This window comes from Diadema setosum, chromosome 3 (assembly GCF_964275005.1).
Source record: "Diadema setosum chromosome 3, eeDiaSeto1, whole genome shotgun sequence".
In the NCBI taxonomy this organism is placed as follows: Eukaryota; Metazoa; Echinodermata; class Echinoidea; order Diadematoida; family Diadematidae; genus Diadema; species Diadema setosum.
The window spans coordinates 36,355,740-36,366,040 of NC_092687.1; the positions used below are offsets into that span (position 1 = coordinate 36,355,740).

The 10,301-nt window shown below is 42.3% G+C and overlaps 1 protein-coding gene across 1 annotated transcript; it reads right to left on the reverse strand.

Moving 5' to 3' along the window:
* Positions 1-4,392: 4,392 nt before the first annotated feature.
* Positions 4,393-8,878, reverse strand: LOC140246826 (uncharacterized). Its single transcript, XM_072326155.1, has 5 exons — positions 8,833-8,878; positions 7,665-8,108; positions 6,004-7,172; positions 5,101-5,499; positions 4,393-5,022 (listed from the first exon to the last, which is right to left on the reverse strand). The coding sequence occupies exons 1-5, from the start codon at positions 8,876-8,878 to the stop codon at positions 4,393-4,395; spliced, it is 2,688 nt and encodes an 895-aa protein (XP_072182256.1).
* Positions 8,879-10,301: the final 1,423 nt, after the last annotated feature.

Here is a 10,301-nt window from a genome sequence, read left to right on the forward strand (position 1 = left end):
CAATTCAAATGGACTCCCCCAACCTACCAAAATACTGGAAAGAAAGCAAACACACACTTGATAATCAAGTAAGAACTAGGAAAAGAGGCTCTGAAGTACAGTAGGGTCTAATCATGCGCTTCATCTTTATACCAAGCCGGGGTAGCTGCGCCATGAATGGGACAAAACACAGGATGAAAACAACCGTAGCAACAATAATGACGGAATTTTTAGATTAAGCTGAAATTGAAATGTTCCATTACCACATTATGCCCATGGTTTATGCCAACTTCCAAAGCAGTGGGGTTATCTTCTCAAAAGTTATTAGACTTGAAAGTGAAGGGTTTGTAAAGGATTTCAAGAAAAGGGGTCTCTAAGGCACTCCTGATCATTCTTCTCCCCCCCCCCCCCAAAAAAAAAAAAAATAGGTTGTAGAAAAAGTGGTGAAAACAAATTTTACCATTCTAATTTAATCTCAAACTATAGAATGGTGTAGAAGAAGGGTAGTTCTTTCAGATAATTATGAAAAACTCCAGATTGACTCGGTTGACCCATTTCACCTCACGTAAAATCAAGGGGTGCGACATTTTTGTTTTTAGTTTTGTGATGCACGGTCACATATTTTGAACATGCTCAAGGTCTTGACTTGAAGTTTGACTTGCGGGAAAGCAAGTTTGCTACCCGGAGTTCTCCGCAGTTGGTCCGCACCTGACAGTACCTAGCGCGTATCTCTCCTGTATTTGCCCGGAGGTGAGCACGCAAGTCCGATTTCAATACCCGCAGCTAAAGCAAAAAAAAAAAAAAAAAAGAAAAAAAAAAAGTTGTAGGTTGAGATTTTCAAATAGGGTCGGTCGGGCGGTTTTTTTTTTTTTTTTTTTTTTTTTTTTGCTACCTGCATTTTACGTATTAAACTCGTGCTCAGCTCAGTAAACAGTTACAACTGCTGCACCGAATGTGCTGTGTTCATCTATTCTACAAATCATTTATGAGGCCGATATTACTGGAATGATACCCCTTCACAGAATTTAAAGATGTTGAAATCCCTATCCTGAATGTTTTCACTTCATATTTTACTATTTTGACTTAGATAAGATAGATGCAAATTGACCCATATGTACGATCTTTTCATCGCACACGGCGATCTCTATTACAGTCCCACATATACAGATTCGTGTAAGTTCTCCACACAAGAAACCTATGGCAAAACTGTGCACAATACATCGCAGTCTGAATGCTAAGTATACACTGAATAAATCTTGTTAGAGTACGCGTCCGTGTTGGAAACAGATGACGTACTGATCAAGCGAGGCTTATTCGAGGAACTAGGTCTCTCCCTCGTACATCCGATATCCCCAGAGCCGTTTCCACTTCCGGGTTTGTGCGATCGCGATCTCAATCAACAAGATATTTGATATCGATAGCAAAAGAAAAATAATTAAAAAACACGGGGTCGGCGGAATTCTTAGGGTCGGGCGGGTTACGCCAATGCAACGCTTTTTTTTTCCCCAAGTTTACAGAGCATGACCAAAACTTTTTTCCCCCTCCGGGTGAGTCGTGGGAATTGCCCGCAGAGGTACACGCAGAACGCTAGTAGGAGGCCCTTAGCGGCAGCACCTCGTAGGCAACTCTCACGCATGCATTACACACTCACCTTATAAGGCCAAATCAATTACATTCGTTGGTACTTCTGCCATTCATTCTGAGGAATTCTTTCACTGAGTTGTCAGCCCCACACACCTGGCACGCAGGTCACACAGCATACCCGCACGAAAAACAATCGCAATAGCTCACTCGAGCCTTCAGCTCGGGTGAGCTAAATAAGTGTCTTGCCTGTCTTTACTGCTGCAGCAGGATCATATCACCCTTAACTCCTTGAACGTATAATAAATCTCAAGCCCATCGTGGGTTTTTAGTTCAGTTACCAAAATGTGCCGATTGTCCAAAATGCGCAGGTAAATCCACTTTTAACTGCACATTTTGGTAACAGTAAGATCCCGCCCTGTATAGGTGCACTATCGGCACGTTTTAGGCAAATCACCAAAATGTGCAGTTACCACAATGTGCCCTAAGGGGGGGGGGGGGGGGAGGGAGGTTAGAGTTCAAAGTCTTTTATCAGTACACGCAGGCGTATATTATTTTAACCTTTTTTTGTGGCATGTACGACAAATATTTCTGATACCGACGATGCAGTCGCGCAAAAGGGGTTGGAGATTGTTATACAAAGGAGGAGGAATAGTTCTTTTTTTTCATCACTGATACAAGTACAACACATTCCAACTGTTTTTTTTTTATTATCTGTAAATAATGAAGCATATATGGGTAAGTATCTGTATTTGGATAAAAGTTTGAGTGTGTGTGTGAAAAGGAATAGACGTTGCTTTTGGAAAGACCTCGTATCTCATTTCTATTTTCGCAAACGGATTTCTGCCTTATTACACACTTTATTTCCAAAGGCACAATTTGTGATCGTGCATCGCAAAAGTAACCAGAAATTGCACTCCTTGATTTTTTTTTTTTTGAGTACTCCAATGAAATTGGTGATGGGTCCATCAAGTCAATCTTGAGTTTTCCACATTTTCAAAAGATATTATTTATCTACATTATTCTTACGTTGAGGATCATAAGACGAATCTAAAAGTGTGTCTGCATCAGTTTTTCTAAGTGTCACGACTCAACCCAATCACCACATAATGACAATCAAAATGTTCCGCTCCATTCCTGGCAGATCGCACCCAAACCATCACAACAATGTTGCAAAAGACCACGATTGGGAAGCCATGTCTTGATCTGAGAGCGATAACTTGCTGCGGACCGCTTTATTGGTATTAGCCTTGTTCAAGGCGCATCACATCTCCCCCCTTAAGACGGGAAGTTATGGAAGAACTTTCCAGTCAAACTGCAAACAGTCGTTACAAACATGTTCCGAAACACAATACATAAAAATGCACAGTTGTGTGTTCATACACTAAAGTGGATTCTTCACATAAACAAGCTCAGACTTATGAGATTTATCAAAACGTTTCTTGAGCTTAGGCTAACTGTCTAAATATAGACCCACTACCTGCTCGGAACAAGCGTGTGCGTATACGCGCAAAACTTTACAACCACAACATTCCTTGTTTTCTTTTCTTCTTTTTTTTTCTGCTTGGTCATAAATCATGAAGCATGTATTCTCTTTAGCTTACCTGAAATGCTTATGAGTATCAAATGCCCAAACATTTCAACACCTAGTCGAAGTCTAAGAAATGCTGCTGGTTCAGAACAAAATACACTGTAATTGTATCATGAAACAATATACCACGAGTATGGACATATCAAACTTCTCTCTTAGCCTGATGTGCATATACTTGAGAAAAACCGCTACACATATCACTGACTAACCTGCATACACTGACAATCATGCAGTTTGAATAATGAACTTTATACGGTTTTGTTGTTGTATATGTCACCAATAACAGAAGTAATCTTCCATTCACTATACTTAGTAACCATTTTTACATGGTGAGCTTGTAGCAATCTGACCTTTGATGAAAACTGACATAACAATGCGTTCAGCTCAACTGTTTGGTCAGACGAACATCTCCACATTTCTTATTTCTTGACACTTCTGTTCAAGTACTGTAGCCTTGCTCGTCAAGACAATAAATGCATGTACAGTAAGTACACTAGAGTACAGCAAAACAATGCAATTATGAACACCTGCTATACTCTCTGTTTCTGAAGCAAGATATCACATGAATATAACCTGGTTATGTCTGTACACCTGTATGGTCTCATGAACCTTACACATTCACAACATTATGAATATCATAGTGTCATAATTTCACTCAATCGATATCTATGCTATGGAAAATGTGTATAATTGGTAAATTCTGTGATGCCACATATTCCAACTCTTGCAAATTAAGCATTTGAAAAGATGCAACAACAGCTTTTGTGTGCTTGTGTATGCTTTCTGCAAACAGCAATGCAACTTAATTTGCAGTTCCAATTAATACAATGTCTACATTATACCCTGTATCAAAAATATGCTGTATTACTGAAAACCCCTTTCTTCAGCATATAAAGCATAAAACATAGCAAAACTCATGCTATATCACTGGAAATGATTTTGCCCTGTTTTGGTGCAAAAATCATGACAATTTGGAAAATATGCTGTCTTTTCCCCTGCAGACAAGAACAAAATGAATAAATTAAAGCAGAGTACACAATGTTTGTGTAATCATTTCAAAGCAATCAATAACACTCTTTCTTCAACATGAAAAATATAATTTTCTTACAAATGCATGGAAACACATTTCTTTTGTCTCGTATTGTTCATGCTTCCAAGTCATTACCAGTCTTATTATCTGTGGAAAATAAGCACATTTGGTGTCCTTTTGTCCTATCCGTGGAAATATGCGTACTTCTATCTTATCCACGGGACAAAGCGTCTGCAATGACATTGTCTTTTCCGCGTACGTGCGGTATCACGAGGTTGTACTCCTGTAGCACTAGCGCCCATCTGGTTAGGCGTCCATTTTTGTTCCTCATTCGCGACAGGAACACAAGCGGATTGTGGTCTGTGTATACCAGCACTGGATACTTTGTAGTGTTCAGGTACACGTCAAAATGACGAAGAGCCATGACGAGCGCTAACGTCTCCTTCTCGACAGAAGAGTACCGTCGCTGATGTTTGTTGAATTTTCTGGACATGTACGTGACGGGATGGTCAACTCCGTTGTCGTCCATCTGCACCAGGGCTCCTCCTCCTCCTGTGTCACTCGCGTCCACCATAAGAATGAACTGCTTGTCGAAGTTCGGCGCTGCAAGAACCGGAGAACTCGCTAGCATTGCCTTCAGCCGGTTGAAAGCAACTTGACAGTCATCTGACCAGTCGAACTGCGAGTCTTTCCGCAACATGTTGGTAAGCGGTGTTGCAGCATCGGCGAAATTATGGCAGAACTTCCGATAATAGCCAGTCATGCCCAGAAATCGTCTCAGCTCTCGCTTACTCTGTGGGCGGGGAAAGTTCAGGATCGTCTCCACCTTTGCTTCAACAGGCTTGACGGAACCATGTCCCACAATATGACCCAGGAACACGACTTTTGCTCGGGCGAACTAACATTTCCTCAAGTTCACCGTAAGGTTTGCACTGGTCAAGCGGTCAAACAGTGCTCTGACTCTCAGGTGGTCCTCCCATGTATGGCTGTACACTATGTCGTCGAGATACGCCTCGCATCCCACCAAGCCAGACGTGACGGTGTTGATGAGTCTCTGGAATGTAGCGGGCGCATTCTTCATCCCGAACGGCATCACTTTGTATTGGAAGAATCCGTCAGGAGTCACGAATGCAGACAGTTCTTTCGCTCTTTCACTGAGGGGAACCTGCCAGTACCCCTTCAAAAGGTCAAACTTACTGACGTATTTGGCATTCCCTACGCGATCAATACAATCATCGATGCGGGGCAAAGGGTACCAGTCTGACTTTGTTTTCGAATTGAGCAACCTGTAATCCGTACAGAAACGCAAAGAACCATCCTGCTTTGGAACCAACACACAGGGAGAACTCCATGCACTCTTACTGGGCTCAATAAGGTCATGTTCAAGCATATATTGAACTTCCTTCCTCAGAACATCCATTTTCAATGGATTCACACGATATGGGTGTTGCTTGACAGGGGAGGAGTTCCCCACATCAACATCATGCACCACCACACTAGTACGACCTGGTACATCACTGAAGAGGTGTTCATACTCATGGACTACATCCATCACCTGAGCTCTCTCTACTCCTGGAAGATGAGATAATGTCTCAGATAGATTTGCTAACACCTCAGAATTCTTCAACATCAACTGCGGAATTTCCACATCATCACTCTCACTGTCTTCACCATCCACTTCACAACCGATTCCAACTGTGGCAACAGGCTTTTCTTTAGCCTCTTCTACATTTTCAACATACTCCTTTAGCATGTTGACATGACAGAGTCTTCTCCTCTTCCTCCTATCAGGTGTCAGGATGATGTAATTGACATCACTCACCCTTTTCTCAACCACATACGGCCCTGCATATCTAGCCTTCAAGGCATCTCCTTGAAGAGGGAGCAACACAAGAACCTTAGAACCAGGCTCGAAATGCATTTCTTTCACCTTCCGATCAAACAGTCTCTTCATGTTAGACTGAGCTGCCTTCAGATGACCTGCAGCTAATTCACGAGTACAAGAAAGTCTATCCTTGCACTGACACACATAGTCCAATAGGTTGGACTCCGGCTCAACCAAGATCTTTTCTTGCAAGATCTTCAAGGGACCACGAACTGAGTGCCCAAAGACCAGCTCGAAAGGACTGAATCCAAGAGATTCCTGGACCGATTCTCGAACTGCAAATAAGAGGAGAGGAATACCCTCATCCCACTCTTTCTCGTGCTCACTGCAGTACACACGCATCATATTCTTCAAGGTTTGGTGAAAGCGTTCAAGAGCTCCCTGGCTCTGTGGATGGTAAGCACTTGAGTTCTTACATTCTACACCTAACTCACTCATTACCTGTTGGAAGATTTTGGATGTGAAATTAGACCCTTGGTCTGACTGCACACACTTTGGAAGTCCTACCATTGTGAAGAACTTCACAAGAGCTTTACTGACATTCTTGGCAGTAATCGTCCGTAATGGAATTGCCTCTGGGAAGCGGGTAGATGCACACATCATCGTCAGCAAATACTGGTTACCCGACTTTGTCCTTGGAAGAGGACCGACACAATCCACAATGACCCGACTAAACGGTTCTTCGAAGGCCGGAATTGGCCTTAAAGGGGCAGGGGGAATCTTCTGGTTTGGCTTGCCAACTACCTGACACACATGGCAAGACCGACAAAACTCTGCGACGTCATGTCGCAAACCTGGCCAGAAGAAATATCGAAGCACCTTCTCTTGGGTTTTGTTGATCCCCAAATGACCTGCCAATGGTGCTTCATGGGCAAGAGATATGATCTCCTTCCGGTACATCTTTGGTAGCACTACTTGATGAACATCTCGAAAATCCTCATCACTTGTGGCATCAGGAGGGCGCCACCTCCTCATCAAGATACCATCCCTCTTGTAAAACTTCACAGTTTCATTCACTTCCTCATTCTCAGGTACAAGTGACTGTGCAAGACGCACTATTTCAGGGTCTTTGCCCTGCAATTCATCCAGACTCTGACGAGAAATCTCTGACATTTGATCATGGTCCATATGTGCATCATCACTGCTGCTAGACTCTTCAAGTCTAGAGAAGAAAGTATCAGCCAAGATATCCTCTTGCTCCTCTTTCTCCAGTTCACGAGCCATTGACCTGGTAACAGCACATGAGGGAAACACATCAGGCATATCCTGAACCAATTTCTCTGTGGCTTCGTCAACCACGGGTATCTTACTTGGGAGAACGTGAGGCTAAACCTTCTCTCCAGCGATATCATTGCCGAGCAATAAGGTGACACCTTCGACTGGCAATGTAGGCAAAATACCTACTACAACTGAGCCACTGACAAGATCGCTCTTCCATTCGATATTATGAAGAGGCACTCGGACACTCCCACCTTCAACTCCCCTCACAAACACTTCTGAATCCACAAAAGATTCAACCGAAAATGGCAATGTATTTGCACACAGGAGACTCTGTGATGCTCCTGTATCCCTCAAAATGTGAACCTGAACCTGCTCACTATCAGGCGTCAAACTAACATACTCTGAAGATATGAAAGGTTTGTAATTCTCTGCCACCCGTTCAAACGATGGCAGATGTTCTGTGCGAGTGATAGCAAAAGCATCTGTCAATGCTTTGGGGTTGCTAATCCCCTCTTTTTCTCGCTTCTTCTTCAACTTCCAGCAAGCTGACATCACATGTCCGTCCTTCTTGCAATAGAAGCAAGCCTTGTTCGGCTTTTGATCAAGATCGGGCTTGGGAATGCTCGGAGCAACAGCTCCTTTTCTTGGCACACCCTGGCCTCCTTTCTTGCTTGAAGAAAGTTTGAAAGTACCCTTGTGGGTAAGCACATACTCATCAAGGAGGACAGCAGCTCTCCTGGCACCATTCACTACCCTTTCCTCCAGGTACTGCCGCTGATCTGGCTGAACACACCTCTTCACCTCCTCTAACAATACCAACTCTTTCAGTTTGTGGAAATCATCAACACCAGACGACCTTAACCAGTGTTCAAAATGGGTCTGCTTGTGTTGCACAAAATCAACAAATGTCTGATCATCCCTTCTCCTATAATTCCGAAACAGTTGCCTGTGGGCTTCCGGCACCAACTCGTACGCCCTTAACACGGAACTCTTCAAATCCTCATAGTCAGAACACTCTTGGATAGTGAGAGACGCATAGACCTCTTGGGCCTTCCGTACCAGCGAGCTCTGTATCAATGTCGGCCACACTTCCTTGGGCCATTCCAAACTAACAGCCACTTTTTCAAAGTGCTGGAAAAACTCTTCTACCCGATCTTCACGAAATTTCGGCACCAATTGAGATTGCCTTAATGCATCAAATTTTGATGACTTTGCTGAACTGCCGGAAGAAGGTTCATTCGATTTTGCATCGATTGACTTGATTTCGAGTTCTATTTTCTTTGCCTCGACTTCCAGCTGCTTCATCCGAAGCTGGATCTCAATTTTCTTCAATTCACTTTCTGCAGGGGTTACCAAAGGTGTGATAATTTCACCATCATCTGTCCCTGCTTCATCCTCTGACAAAGAGGCAGGCCAGATACCAGTATTGGTAAAAAAACTCCGAAATTGTGTCCTTGATCGCTGCTTTTCGATCCGATGTTTTGATCGGGATTTCTAAAATTCGAGCAACTTCCATCAGTTCTGCCTTCCTCATGTTATTAAAACCTTCCTGAGTGGGTTCATCAACAAAGCTCTGCACGACATCAGCCATTGTGGGATTATGAAGAGCTTGCAACCAAAAGGCGCTAAATCCATTACGGCTACTTTCGAGTAAATTGATGTTTTTTTAATTACACATATTACAGCTTGTTTATTCATTAGCTCTATGCTCCTAGTGGAAGAGCCATCACAGTAGGTAATAAAAATGCACATTAAAAAAATCCTGCACACACCATTTATTTTCTATGAATTTTTATATTTCAGATTTTTTCGGATTTAGCGCCTTTCGAAAGAAATCATGGATTTAGCGCCTTTTGGAAGAAATACTTTTGAGTTGTTCAATAACATTGGTATTTGGGAATGTCATTAATGTACAATCCAGGTAAATACTAGAGAACTGCATAAATTTACATCACAGTAGCCACACATACCCACACACACACACACCCACACACACACACACACCCACCCAAACACACACCCACATACACATACACACACAAATGCACCAAAACACACACACACATCAAAATGTGAAATCTTTCCCAGCATGCTGCTTTTAATTTTACTCATAATAGCAGCATACTGTACACCTATTCATTATACATTCCACACATGCAAAATACAACTGCAGCAGCAGCAACAACAAATAAAAATTTGATCTCCTAATAACACTTTGCACTGAATATCAAGAAGTCTATACAGAAGGTACAGTGACTCAAGGAAAGTGAGGACTTGCAGAGATTGTGAAATCATGTTGACTGATAGTACATGTATTTACTTCAGGTGAAAATAAAATACAGGTTGTCATGCAGAAATCTGACTGCAACAGACATAAAAACAAATCACTATGATAAGCCCTCACATTGTATGCTTTACCTATTAATACTATGAAAGCATCGCAAGGCTTTGCTGGAGGGTTTTTGATTTGGACTAACCAAACATCTGTTAAAAAAAAAAATGTCAATTTGCTAAAACTGTAGTACTTATTAAGAAGGCAACAGATGCACATGAAAGCACATCTGTGGACAAAACTCTTTGTTTATACGAAAGTCAACAGCAATAAGGCCTACATCTAGGCATCTGTACTCTGAATCACATTGTCTTTTTTTGTCTTCTTACCATGTTCATTTCTGAAAAGTAAAAATTGAGTCATTTACAGCCAAAACAGGAGGTTTACCGCATGAAATGCATACCATCAAGTCCATGGCAGAATATCTCAACTAGTTAAAGTGCCTGCCCTAGGAATCATAATGTCTTGCCATAAGCTCGAGTCAGAGTTCTGTTCATCATTGGTGGCCACTGTTGCTTCATCCTCATTGCCTGAGATGTCCACTGTATTCAATATCAAGGAAGTCATTCAAAGCACTGGCCACTTGGTTAGTCCCTCGCCCAATTCATGTCCACCGCCTAAATGCAAGCAATATCACCTTGATGTTGTTTTCCAGGGATGTTTTCTCCTCCTCTCAGCTTAA

What these genes read in the sequence shown, in the direction of transcription:
- LOC140246826 (XM_072326155.1), bottom strand. Translation starts at nt 8,878, where the DNA reads ATGGCTGATGTCGTGCAGAGCTTTGTTGATGAACCCACTCAGGAAG. An exon ending in TGTTAGTTTGACGCCTGATA is followed by an intron (nt 7,173 to 7,664) that starts GTGAGCAGGTTC and finishes ATCAAATGTCAG; the next exon opens with AGATTTCTCGTCAGAGTCTG. An exon ending in TGACCAGTGCAAACCTTACG is followed by an intron (nt 5,023 to 5,100) that starts GTGAACTTGAGG and finishes GGTTCCGTCAAG; the next exon opens with CCTGTTGAAGCAAAGGTGGA.